Here is a 14,248-nt window from a genome sequence, read left to right as displayed (position 1 = left end):
CCAATCCTCTAAATCAGCAAAGACTCAATACTGACTCCCACTATCCAAGGGGCCCCGCGGCGGGCGCCGGTTTTAAGTGATTTTTGGCCTCTCGTGGCCCCTGTAGCGTCCCTAGTTACCGGGCCCCTAGTAACCACCACCCTAAGCAAAGAGCAATCGGGCGCCTGCGGCCACGCCGGCTTCCCCGCCCCGGGCCAGCGCGGGCGCTCAGGCCTCGGCGGCGCGGTGATGGCCGCTTCGCACCGAGCGGCGAAGTTGGCGGCCAGCAGTCTGCAAACCCCGGTCAATCCCAACACCGGAGCGCGGGTCGCCCAGTACGAACGCAAAGACCCCTTGAATTCCCTGTCGGCGGCGGCGGCGGCCATGGAGGAAGAGGAGGAAGAAGAAGAGAAAGAGGCGGCGGCACGGCTGGCGCGGGCGCCGGTAATGCAGGGGCGGGAAGTGGAGTGGGGCTGGGCGCCGGGTGCAATTGGAGGCTGATCGGCGACCCCCGCTGGTGAGGCGCGGGCTGGGAAATGCGCACCCTGTCCTGACCCTCCGTACAGGTGACCCTGGCCCATCACGTCCTCTGGGCCCTCACGGAAAATACTCAAAACCGAGGCGTTGAAAAGTCTTAATTTTAACCAAAGAGATTGTTGTAAAAATATCTTGGAGGGCATTTACGTTACGCTATTTCTAATGAAAAGTACAGCACTTTATTCTTACGCCCCAGCAACTGTTGGGAGTAGATATTTGCTTTTCTTTTTTTTTTTTTTCTTTTTCTTTTTAACTTGAGGAAAACTGTGCTGTCCTACAGAGAATAATCCAAAAATGCAAGTGAATCAGCTGTGTTGTCAGGCGTGTTTTGTTGTCACTTCAATGTCTTCGTTATTAGTGCATCTTAATACAATACATGAGAGATGTTTAAAACCAGCAGGAGTTTAGTGGGTAGATCAGAAACAGAGTTAAGCCTCCAGAGAAGCAAATTACTGAGGCTCCAGTGTTGCCACACGGCTCTTCAGAGTGGGGAGAAACAGCTCTTTCACGGATCAATTTTCAGTGTCAAGTGTTTTGTGAACACCTGTCTACCAGGTAGGGGGCCAAGTCTGCCATCTGCTCTATTCCCTTAAAAAATGAGAACTTTGAATTTTAACCAGCAATCTGCAGATATAAACCTTCTTAACCCCAGGTAAAGTTTCTTTTGTTATTTTTAATATTTATTTATTTGGCTGTGCTGAGACTCAGTTGCCTCCATGCAACGTTTGTGTGGATTCTTTAGTTGTGGCATGCAGAATCTACTTCCCTGACCAGGGACGGAACCCAAGGCCCTTGTATTGGGAGTGCAGAGTCTTAACCAGCAGAGAAGTCCCCCCAAATTCTTAATACTGTTTGCTCAAAGCATCTTAGATTCAAAACATGTGGTCTAGTGAAAGTCACTCAGTCGTGTTCGACTCTTTGCGACCACCATGGACTATACAGTCCATGGAATTCTCCAGGCCAGAATACTGGAGTGGGCAGCCTTTCCCTTCTCCAGGGGATCTTGTGGCCTAGGACTATTAAAAATCACTGGATATTTTGGGATTCTAATCTCTTTAATCTGCACTAGAAGTGTTAATGAGAAAATCTGCAGTAACACCTTTTATGGGCAGTATTTTACCAACAGATAAACTGCTTGAGGTTATCCAGAGTAAAGCAGATTAAGACCCTGAACTTCAACCAGAATGAGTGACCTACAACCAAATTCATTCATGATAAAGCTTCAAATTTCAATACCCAATGAAGGAGGTGGACTGATGTTGAAAAATGATTTGAATGAAGAGAACAATTTGGAGTCCTGGGTTAGGATCTGTTCATTTGCTAGTTAACATTAAGACGTAACTTCTTTCAGTTTGTTTCCTTATCTATAAAAGAGCTTTAAAATAACTGTCTTTCTTGTCTCACTGGGCTATTATGAGAACCAAATGAGAGCATATGTGATAGCTAAAAGAGTTTGTATAAATTAGTAGTAATAACAACAGCTGCCAGTGGGGCTGTTATTTAAACACCTATCCGAAAGAGAACAAGACAACAAGAGATTAAGTTCTCTTCTGGCTTGCTGTAGTGGAAAAGTCAGTCATTTCTGTGGTTGCAGGTATACTTCCAGAGTACCCTGTAAAATTGCAAATTTGTATTAGAAACATTACCTTAGGAGAGATCAGTTTATCTAATAAACTAGTTTCTGAGGGACAGTATCTCACTGCAAAAGAAAAAAGGAAGCTAAGTTTAACTTTATTCTAAGACCACGGTACTTGAAGGAACCAAAAGCAAATCTGGATCAGCTGCCACTGTAGTAGTGGTAAAGAACCCCCTGCCTGCCAGTGCGAGAGATGTGAGAGACGTGGATTTGATCCCTGAGTCAGGAAGTCCCTTGAAGAAGGGAATGGAACCCATTCCAGTGTTCTCTCCAGGAAAATGCCATGGACAGAGGAGCCTGGAAGGCTACAGTCCATAGGGTCACAAAGAGTCTGACACGACTGAAGTGACTTAGCACGCAGCACACAGTAGTAGACCTGATGGAGACACTGGGGTTGGCAGACAAAGCACTGGAAAGGCAAGAAAGAGAGTGCAGCAGCCAAGCTTTACCTTCTTCACAGTTTGGCTTGATATCTCACCTTGATTTTTAAATGCTAGTTTCTCTCAACTTTGTCGTCTGTAAAATGGAGTTAACTCAGCTTACCACAGCCATCACACAAAATTGATTACGGAGAACTAACTGTCATAGTTCAGTTCAGTTCAGTTGCTCAGTCATGTCCGACTCTTTCCAACCCCATGGACTGCAGCACACCAGGCCTCCCTGTCCATCACCAACTCCCATAGTCTACCCAAACTCATGTCCATTGAGTTGGTGATGCCATCCAACCATCCCATCCTCTGTCGTCCCCTTCTCCTCCAACCTTCAATCTTTCCCAGCATCAGGGTCTTTTCCAATGAGTCGGTTCTTCGCATCAGGTGGCCAAAGTATTGGAATTTCAACATCACTCCTTCCAATGAACACTCAGGACTGATCTCCTCTAGGATGGACTGGTTGGATCTCCTTGCAGTCCAAGGGACTTTCAAAAGTCTTCTCCAACACCACAGTTTTTCAAAAGCATAAATTCTTTGGCACTCAGCTTTCTTTATAGTCCAATTCTCATATCCATACATGACTACTGGAAAAACCATTGACTAGATGGATCTTTGTTGGCTCAGTAATGTCTCTGCTTTTTAATATGCTGTCTAGGTTGGTCATAACGTTCCTTCCAAGGAGTAAGCGTCTTTTAATTTCTTGGCTGCAGTCACTACCTGCAGTGATTTTGGAGCCCAAAAATAAAGTCTGCCACTGTTTCTACTGTTTCCCCATCTACTGTCATAGTTCAGTTCAGTTCAGTCACTCACTCGTGTCCAACTCTTTGCGACCCCATGAATTGCAGCATGCCAGGCCTCCCTGTCCATCACCAACTCCCAGAGTTCACTCAAACTTACATCCATCGAGTCGGTGATGCTATCCAGCCATTTCATCCTCTATCATCCCCTTCTCCTCCTGCCCCCAATCCCTCCCAGCATCAGAGTCTTTTCAAATGAGTCAGCTCTTCGCATGAAAAGTATTGGAGTTTCAGCTTCAGCATCAGTCCTTCCAAAGAATACCCAGGACTGATCTCCTTTAGAATGGACTGGTTGGATCTCCTTGCAGTCCAAGGGATTCTCAAGGGTCTTCTCCAACACCATAGTTCAAAAGCATCAATTCTTCGGCGCTCAGCTTTCTTCACAGTCCAACTCTCACATCCATACATGACCACTGGAAAAACCATAGCCTTGACTAGACAGACCTTTGTTGGCAAAGTAATGTCTCTGCTTTTGAATATGCTATCTAGGTTGGTCATAACTTTCCTTCCAAGGAGTAAGCATCTTTTAATTTCATGGCTGCAATCACCATCTGCAGTGATTTTGGAGCCCAAAAAAATCACTGTCATAGTAGGCCCCTTTAAATCCTTTGGCTTGCCAAGCCACTCCCCGCAAGCCCCCATGGCTCCATATACACCCCTTACAGGACTCTGTGCCCATATAAGGGCATTAAGGCATATTCCTTGAATCTAGCCTCAGTTGGAGATATCAGTTTGTAGGTCTTGCTTTGTGGTTGATGATGATATGGGTAAAGGAATATTCTGTAATTCACAGTTAAAATTTCATGGATTTTCCTAATGGGATGGCCTTCTCTCTTTCAGCAAATTTTGAGCATTTATTAAGTGCCAGTAATGGACTATTCAGAAGTGAGTGCTAGCAGACATAGCTCATGTTGTCACAGTGCTTCCAGTCTGATAGGGTGGTTGGACAATAAAAAATGAGCAGTCAAATGATTATAAGACAGGAAATGTTGGGAAAGAGGTGAGCAGGCTTCTATAATTAAAAATGCGATAGGCGGGGACCTACTTCAATGAGTTAACATTTAAGCCAATGCCTGATAGATGAGAAAGACCAACCATTTTTGGAGGTGGGGGTGGGGGTGGGGGTGAGAAAAGCATTCCAGGCAGAGGGAGCAGCATATGCAGAGGCCCAAAGATAGGAAGAGAAAGAGTTTTGTGTCATTAAGAATCTGAAAGACAGCCAACAGGACTAGAGAAGGTCGGAGAGGTAAGGAGGTCCGTATAGACCAAGGTAAGGAGTTTAATGTTTATTGCAGGTGCAGTGAAAAGTCTTTGAGGCTTTTAAGAGATCTAGCATGTTTCTGTTTACATTTTTTAAAGATGACTCTGATGGCTTTGTGGAGAATGATTGGAGGGTTTGAGAAAGAAAGGAGATTGGGTAGGAGGCTGTTACAGTGATTAAGGGGCCAGAGGCAGTGGCTTGGACCTAGAGTCCAGGTCAGAAGTGGACACAGATTGTATAGGACTTATGTGAGGCCAAGGAAGAAGTCAAGAGTGCTCATGCCCAGATTTCTGGTTTGACCAGCTGCATGGAAGATAATGCTATTTACTGGATTGGGAGTAACTTGAAGAGGAGTAGATTCAGAGGCCGGGTGGGAATCAAGGTTTCAGTTTTGAACAGGTAAGTTTGAGATATCTGTGAAACTAGCACGTGGAAAGATGTAGGAAGCAGTTCGGCCTATGAAACTGGAGAACTGCGGGGCATGGGTTGGATATTTCTGGGAGTTTTCAGCCTTTTTGAAACAGTGAAGTCACTTAGGGACAGAGTGCAGAGAAAGAAGAGAAGGGGCCTAGTATAGAGCTCTTAAAACCTTCAGCAACAGTCAGGTCGTGAAAATGGGGCAAAAGAGGTTAAGATCAGCTCCCGTGGTAGAATTATTGCTGGAGCATGGAGGTTTCCAATTCATTGGTTTCAGTGATGAGGGGAAGGCTCAGATGCTGCTAAGAGAAGGGACATTTTGTCTCTGAGGCAGGAGGGAAGGCAAAAAGGGGCACAAAAAAAAGTGGGCAGTTTTGTAGATGGAAGGATGAGGGAACTCCCTGTGATAGTTTCTTTTTTCCTGAAGAAATAAAGGTGTTATCATTTGCAGTTGGGGGGTGGGGGTGGGAGCAGGTAGAATAGCAAGGAAAAGGTAGGCAGGATCGTGGGGGCAGTGTGAGAACCACTTCCAGGATCACAGGACGTGCCAGGCTGACCAAGTAGCCATTAGAAATTGTTCAGTTTTTAATTTAGTATTACTATTCACAAAACATTTTTTTTGTTGTTACATTTTAATTATAGAAGTAATACATAAACATTCTCCTTTTAAAATTTCAAATGTTATAAATAAGGCTAAGGCCCTTTAATACTTCTCCCTGCAAAAAGAGAGTCTGGCTCCCCCCTCCCTCCACATTAGTAGCCACTGGGTTTTATTTTGTTTTGTTTTTAAATGTTTGTTTTATTTGGCTGCACCTGGTCTTAGTTGCAGCATGCAGGATCTTTAGCTGCAGCATGTGGGATCTAGTTCCTTGACCAGGGATTGAACCCAGGCCCTGTGCATTGGGAGCCCAGAGTCCTAGCCACTGGACCACCAGGGAAGTCCTAGTAGTCACTGTTTTGAATCAGATATATACCCTAGGCCTTTTCCTATCTCCTGTGTACATAATATTTTAATATATGGTAGCATTTTGTAGATATATATTGTCCTGCCACTTGGTTTTTTCCTTTTATCATTTACATGTAGATCTACCTCATTCCTTACAAATCCCTTTAATGCAAAAAAAATTTTTTAATAAAAATTCCAGAATTATACATGATAACTTTAACACAGATAATGATGAATGCTGATTACTAATGAAGCAACATGTGTTGGAAGGAGTCGTCATCTAAATGGGTCAAGCCAATCTAGGGAAGATTATCCTCTAATCTCATGGCTGTGTGTACAACATTGTACAAAAAGCTCAACAGTTAAAGGGAAAGGGTGCAATCTTAGGCTCTTGGAAAATAATGTCCTTGGCCTAGGTTATCTGAACTACTGTTTCCTTCTGTGTGGAGACAATGATGAATTTAGAGTTGGAAGCCGCTTATTAACCATTTATCTGTTTTGGGTAAAACACTGTGAGATCTGTTTATCTGAAAAGTTTAGTGTTCCCAGCATTAAGCTGAAGTGGAGTGAATACTGTGCAGTCAGTGCTTAAGTATAATTATCAGGCCTGTTGCATCTCTTTAGAAGTTACACATCCTTCTGTATCGTTTTCAAACATCTTTTCCAGGTTCAAATAAACTTCATCCTTTTTGTGAAAATGATTGTTATAAGACCTTCTTTTAAGGAAGAGTCTAAAAGAATGAATGGTGGATGCTTTTGCCTAAAAAACGATTCTTTGGAATATCCACCCTATTTTAATGATAGCTTTTGGAAGATAAGCCCTTTCCTTAATACTCAGTAGAATATAGCTCTTTAGAGCAGCCAGTATTTCTTTGATTCAATCTTTTGTGAGGGAATACCTGTTCATTCCCCTTGGGAGGACTTAGTATTGTTTTAGCTGGACATTTGTTTATCTAGTAAAACACTGATTGAGTGTCTTTCGGTGACACTCTTCTAGGCACTGGGGACACAACAAAGCAAATGCTTGCTTTTGTAATGCTTACTTTTTGGTAGGGACAGGCATGTAATACACAACGACATCAGCAAATATGAGTAGAATGTCAGTTGGTGGTGAGTACTTATGAGACGAAATAAAGCAGGAAAAAAAAGGGTGACAGTGACTCAGAGGAGAGGTTGTTATTTCAAAAACGGGTAGTCAATGAAGACCTTGTGGAGAGGATGACATTTTGAGTAAAGCTCTGAAGGAGTGAGCAGGTGGGCCTTGCAGATATCTGGAGGCAGAGCATCCGAGGGGGAGGGAACAGTAAGCCCTCGGGGTGATTCTGCTGATTCTGTGAGCACTAGAGAACCTGCAGACTGGAATCAGCCCCTGCTGCTAGAGTGAGCTGCTGCTGCCCAGAGGAAGAACACTGCTGGGGTGATGTGTTGTTGTGCTTAGTCGCTCAGTCGTGTCCAACTCTTTGCGACCCCATAGACTTTAGTTCGCCAGGCTCCTCTGTCCATGGGGATTCTCCAGGCAAGAATACTGGAGTGGGTTGCCATTTGCTCCTCCAGGGGATCTTTCCAACCCAGGGATTGAACCCAGGTCTCCCACATTGTGGGTGGATTCTTTACTGTCTGAGCCACCAGGGAAGCTGGGGTGATACAAGCAGACAAATAGATGGAGAACTAACAGGAAGGAATAGTCCCTTCTTCCTCCTCCAGCCTTGCAGTCTCCCTCTAGCCCCACTTTTGGCAGAATCTAGTGGTAAGTCTCGGAGAAGGCAATGGCAACCCACTCCAGTACTCTTGCCTGGAAAATCCCATGGACGGAGGGGCCTGATGGGCTGCAGTCCATGGGGTCGCTAGGAGTCGGACACGACTGAGCGACCTCACTTTCACTTTTCACTTTCATGCATTGGAGAAGGAAATGGCAACCCACTCCAGTGTTCTTGCCTGGAGAATCCCAGGGACAGGGGAGCCTGGTGGGCTGCCGTCTATGGGGTCGCACAGAGTCAGACACGACTGAAGCGACTTAGCAGCAGCAGCAGCAGCAGGAGCAGTGGTAAGTCTCTGGCAAAGCAGAAATGTGGTTTGCAGAGTCCCGTCCCCAGCATCACTTAGCAGGGTATAAAAGGGTGACTTTGGAGCTGTGAGACAATAGTTTAACAACTGGCTCACATACTCTATGTTTCTTAAAGCTGAAGTTCCAAAGTTCTTAGCCTCCCCACATGACTGAGAAGTGCAGAACCTAGGCTTGAATGAGAATTCTGACACCATGTCTGTAATCTTTCCCCCAAGCCATATGAACGTTCCAAACTCCAAAGTGTCCGACCCTTTCAGCTTTGAAGGGTTGTAAGGGGGCTGAAACCAGATGACCAGGGAGGGGTCGGGAGCCATCTATAGATAGAAACCACATCTTGATTGCCCTAACCTCCCTTTCCAGGCTTTCTGCCCCAAATTGCTTTGTTCATTTTTACTTTCTTTATAGCCTGTAGTTCAGTTCAGTTCAGTTCAGTCACTCAGTCATGTCCGACTATTTGCGACCCCATGAATCACAGCACGCCAGGCCTCCCTGTCCATCACCATCTCCCGGAGTTCACCCAAACTCACGTCCATTGAGTCGGTGATGCCATCCAGCCATCTCATCCTCTGTCATCCCCTCTTCCTCCTGCCCCCAATCCCTCCCAGCATCAGAGTCTTTTCCAATGAGTCAACTCTTCGCATGAGGTGGCCAAAGCACTGGAGTTTCAGCTTTAGCATTATTCCTTCCAAAGAAATCCCAGGGCTGATCTCCTTCAGAATGGAATGGTTGGATCTCCTTGCAGTCCAAGGGACTCTCAAGAGTCTTCTCCAACACCACAGTTCAAAAGCATCAATTCTTCGGTGCTCAGCCTTCTTCACAGTCCAACTCTCACATCCATACATGACCACTGGAAAAACCATAGCCTTGACTAGATGGACCTTTGTTGGCAAAGTAATGTCTCTGCTTTTCAATATGCTGTCTAGGTTGGTCATAACTTTTCCTCCAAGGAGTAAGTGTCTTTTAATTTCATGGCTGCAATCACCATCTACAGTGATTTTGGAGCCCAAAAAAATAAAGTCTGACACTGTTTCCACTGTTTCTGTATTTCCCATGAAGTGATGGGACCAGATGCCATGATCTTTGTTTTCTGAATGTTGAGCTTTAAGCCAACTTTTTCACTCTCTTCTTTCACTTTCGTCAAGAGGCTTTTTAGTTCCTCTTCACTTTCTGCCATAAGGGTGGTGTCATCTGCATATGAGGTTATTGATATTTCTCCCGGCAATCTTGATTCCAGCTTGTGCTTCTTCCAGCCCAGCGTTTCTTATGATGTACTCTTCATAGAAGTTAAATAAGCAGGGTGACAATATACAGCCTTGAGGTACTCCTTTTCCTATTTGGAACCAGTTTGTTGTTCCATGTCCAGTTCTGACTGTTGCTTCCTGACCTGCATACAGGTTTCTCAAGAGGCAGGTCAGGTGCCTGCAGCTGTGTGCTTTCCACCATGTCCACCCACCCACCCTCAACCCCCTCCCCACTGCTTTTACTGTCATTTCCTCTTTCTAGAGTACCTTCTCCCTCTTTCCCCATATACTTTCTCTGATCCTCCAGTTTTCCCATTCTTTGGCTCAGCTCAAATATCACCTCCTCCAGGAAGTCTTTCAGTATCTTCCAAACTCAAACAAAACCAAAGCTCCCTTCCTTTAAGTATGGTATCACTTCGTTGCTCAATCCAAGTTCGTTTGCCCAATGTACAGTGAAGCCAAACAAACTGACACATTAGAGCTTGGAGCAGAGAAAGGTTTATTGCGGAGCCAAACAAGGACAATGGGCAGCTTGTTTGGGGAAGAGGTTTTATAAGCAAAATTCAGCGGGTGGGCTTCAAGGGTGTGTGACCTTTTCTCTGATTGGTTGATGGGAGGTAACAGGGTGGTGGTCAAGGAAGCTCAGTCCTCATTCTTCCAGTTCCAACCATTCTGGGATCCGGGTGCTTCTCCTTAGCCTGAAGTTACCATCCTCCACCTGGGTGGGTGCCCTAGTTTCTGTATCAGATTGTTTTGTGTTTCCTTAAGGAGGAACCAGGACCCTCCTCCTTCCCCACTCTATTTCTTGACTGCCTCTCCTTTTTTTTCCTGCAGTCCCTCAACTCCTCTAATTAGTAACTGTTTGCATCTGCTCTTTGAAACAAGGACATGGAAAGACTGTTGTGTCCTGGAGGGCCTCACAGGATTCTGCTGTTTCAGCCTGATCTTGGTGATCTTTTGTGACAGTGGACCATTTCATACATTTTTGTACATTATTTTAAAAAATTAGTTATTTATTGTATTTTTGGTTGCACTGGGTCTTTGTTGCTATTTGCAGGCTTTCTCTAGTTGTGGCGAGCGGGGGCTACTCTTTATTGCAGTGCGTGGGCTTCTCATTGCAGTGGCTTCTCTTATTGCGGAAAACAGATTCTAGGCTCATGGGTCTCAGTAGTTGCAGCTCGTGGGCTCTAGAGTGCGGGCTCAGTGGTCGTGATGCATGGGCTTAGTTGCTCCATGCCACATGGAATCATTCCACACGAAGGATTGAACCTGTGTCCCCTGCATCGACAGCTGGATTCTCAACCAGGGGACCACCAGGGAAGTCCTATCACTGCTTATTTGGATGCTAGTGTTTGCCAACATTTCCATCCTCAAGTTCTTGCCTCTCACTGCCCACAGGAAGCCTTATCTACACGCAGGGCTGCACCTGCATTTCTGTGTGCGTTGCTGGCTCCTGTATTTCCATCTCCAGTCCATCCTTCTTACCAAGTCTCCAGATATATTTACCCCTCTGTTTCCTGGACATTGGGCTACCCTACTGTCCCCTCACACTTAGTGTGTCTAAGACAGAGATTAATTTCCTTTCCCTAAAAATACTCCTTTTCCCTGTATCTCCTCTACTGATAAATGGCAGATTGTCATTTACCTAGACATGCAGCACTCCAAACAGAAAACATTGTCAGTTTCTTGTCCACAGTCCAGGCCATTGTCAGGTTAATGATTCAGCCTCTTAAATCTCCCAGTAGCCCATTAACTGCCACCAACCTTGCTTTCCGTCCCTCCACTTCACTTGCTACCAGAGAGTCCTTCTGAGTGTTACTGACTGTCACTCTCTGCTCACATCCTTCAGGGCTCCTGGTGCCTGTAGCTTGGCCCACTGGGCTTTTGGCTGGGGCCCTTTACTTGCCTTTTTCACCTTGTTTTCCCTCCTCCGCTGTGCTCCATATATGCTCTTCTCCACCCCTTCTCGGACTGTATACCTTCCTCTGAGCACAGCATGCTTGTTACTTCCACTTGCAGAGAAAAAACCCTCCTGCACTTGGGAGGAGTGTGGTGTGTCTTTAGAGTCTAACAGACATGGTATTGGAGCCCAGCTCTGCTGCTTACTAGCTGTGTGACTGTAGACAGGTCACCTGACTCCTCTGAGCCTCAGTTTGCTCACCAAGGACAGAGACCTGCCAGTTGCATCATCATGAAGCAACAGTGAATGTTCGAGCCCTAGGCCTCAGTTTTTTTGTCTTTCACAAACCTTGTCCTTATCCAGCCTTGTGTCTCTAGTCTTTCTGATCTCTGCAAATTTTGCCTATTCTTTCCCCCGGTCAGAATTAGACGCTCTTTCTGTGAGCTCTCAAGGTCCCTGATATCGTGACATACATAGTCACTTCTCTGTCTCCCTGCTCAGCTTGGAGCAAATCATGGGCAGGAATCAGGAGTTCTGTCTCATTCAGAGCCTGCTATTGATTATTTATCTGCATGTCCTCTTCTAAACTAGCTGGAAGCTTTTGGAAGGTGGAGTTGTCTTTTTTTTTTTTTTCCTAATGCTACACATTTATTCAGAAGGTCAGAAGTTTAAAAAGACTTAAACATATTGGCAAGAATATGAAAGAACCAGAAGTCTCAAACTTTTGTGGTAGGAATACAAAAAAGAAACAACCATTTTAGATCACAGTATGTGCTGATGTGCTCACTTAGTCGTGTCCAACTCTTTGCGACCCCATGGACTATAGCCCACTAGGCTCCTCTGTCCGTGGAATTTTCCAGGCAAGAATACTAAAGTGGGTTGCTGTTTCTGGAAGGTAGAGTTTTTACCTGATTTGTATCTTTCAGCAGCTAGCTAAATACTGAGTGTCTCTAAATATTGAATGAATGAGGAAATTAACAAAGTACTCATTCCTACAGCTAAGAAGGTAATGGTGAAGAGCACATAGAAAAAACAGCAGAAGATATCAGAAAATTCTCTTAATTGAGTTGTATGACTCAAGTTGGCCTTAAGAAGCACTGCTGTTAATAAAGCTAGTGGATGTGATGAAATTCTAGCAGAACTATTCAAATCCCTTAAAGGATGTTGCCATCAAGGTTTTGCATTCATTATGTCAGCAAATCTGGAAGACCCAGCAGTGGCCACAGGACTAGAAAAAGTCAATCCTCAGCCCAGTTCCCAAGAAGGCTAGTACCAAAGAATGTGCTAACCATTGAAAATTGCACTCATTTCTTACGCTTGTAAGGTCATGCTTAAAATCTTGCATGCTAGGCTTCAGCATTATGTGAACCAAGAACTTGAGGCTGTCCAAGCTGGATTTAGAAAAGGAAGAGGAACTAGAGATCAAATTGCCAACATTCACTGGATTATAGAGAAAGCAAGGGAATTTCAGAAAAACCTCTATGTTTCATCAACTGTGCTAAAGCCTTTGATTGTGTGGCTCATGACAAACTGTGGAAAGCTCTTAGATGAGAATACCAGACCGTCTTACCTGTCTCCTGAGAAACCTGTATGCGGGTCAAGAAGCAACAGTTAGAACCCTGTATGGAACAACTGATTGGTTCAAGATGGAGAAAGGAGTATGACAGGGCTGTCTGCTGTCACCCTGTTTGTTTAACCGATACACTGAGCACATCTTGAGAAATGCCGGTCTGAATGAGTTACAAGCTGAAATCTAAATAAGCGGGAGAAACATCAACAACCTCAGATATGTGGATGATAACTACTCTAATGGCAGACAGCGAGGAGGAACTAAAGAACCTCTTGATGAGCGTGAGGAGGCGAGTGAAAGAGCCAGCTTAAGACTAAATATTACGAAAACTAAGACTATGGCACCCAGCCCCATTACTACATGGCAAATAGAAGGGGAAAAAGTAGAAGTAGTGACAGATTTCCTCTTCTTGGGCTCCCAAATCACTGTCGGTGACTGTAGCCATGAAGTCAAGACAATTGCTTCTTGGCAGGAAAGCTATGACAAACCTAGACAGTGTGTTGAAAAGCAGAGACATTACTCTGCTGATAAAGGTCCATATTGTCAAGGCGGTGATCTTCCCAGTTGTCTCATACAGTTGTGAGAGCTGGACTGTAAAGAAGGAAGAACGCCAAAGAATCAATGCCTTTAAACTGTGGTGCTAGAGAAGACTCCTGAAAGTCCCTTGGACAGCAAGGAGATCAAACCAGTCAATCTTAAGGGAGATCAACCCTGAATATTCACTGGAAGGACTGATGCTGAAGCTGAAGCTCCAGTATTTTGGTCATCTGATATGAACAGACAACTCATTTTAAAATCCCTGATGCTGGGAAAGATTGAGGGCAGAAGGAGAAGAGGGCATCAGAGGATGAGATGGCTGGATGGCATCACTGAAGCAATGAACATGAACTTGGGCAAACTCTGGAAGATGGTGAGGGACAGGGAGGCCTGACGTGCTGCAGTCCATGGGGTCACAAAGAGTTGGACACGACTGGGTGTCTGAGCAACAGCAGCAACATGACTCATAAAGCAATTCTCCAACTTATATGGTAATAAATTTCTGCACACTTGTTCTACTGAAGAAAACTTGTTTTCTTTCATTTGTTTTCTCTTAAATTATCCCAAATGGTACAACACTGGCCTCGTGTACTCTGTTTTTGAGCCCATTAAAGTGTTATATCTATAAGTATTATGGACAACTGAATCTTCTGAATTTTCTGTTGGGAGACACTATTCAGGTTTATTTTCTAGAGTCTTATCAGGTTGGATCTCTATTTTTCTTTGGCGAATATACTTTTTTCATTTTGAGTCTATTTCAGGCAGTAAGCTAAATTTAAAACCATTGTAATCTTTTATGCATAGTATCATAAACAATTTCAATTGTTTCTCACCTGAGAAAATATGAAATTTTTATAAACTTGTGGAGGATATGGGGTTTTACCTCTTTAAAGTTCCTTCAGTTAAAAGAAGTTGAAAGGTCTTTGAAGGG

At 44.5% G+C, this 14,248-nt stretch overlaps 1 protein-coding gene across 3 annotated transcripts in view; it reads left to right on the top strand.

Annotated features, from left to right (window-relative positions):
* The window catches only part of FAM161A (FAM161 centrosomal protein A), a 29,617-nt gene continuing 15,369 nt past the window's right edge, over nt 1–14,248 (top strand). Inside the window, exon 1 of one of the 3 annotated variants that reach the window (XM_006049386.4) lies at nt 1–423. In XM_006049386.4, the coding sequence (XP_006049448.3) occupies nt 229–423 (195 nt within the window). In that variant the 5' untranslated portion in view covers nt 1–228. Of the gene's footprint in view, nt 424–443; nt 546–14,248 lie in introns of those variants that run through there. The other 2 variants (XM_006049388.4, XM_044926035.2) reach the window with 2 other exon arrangements.

The sequence above is a fragment of the Bubalus bubalis genome, chromosome 12 (genome assembly GCF_019923935.1).
Source record: "Bubalus bubalis isolate 160015118507 breed Murrah chromosome 12, NDDB_SH_1, whole genome shotgun sequence".
Taxonomy (NCBI): domain Eukaryota; kingdom Metazoa; phylum Chordata; class Mammalia; order Artiodactyla; family Bovidae; genus Bubalus; species Bubalus bubalis.
The sequence above is the reverse complement of the archived record's forward strand: the minus strand, read 5'-3'. Positions and strand labels throughout refer to the sequence as shown.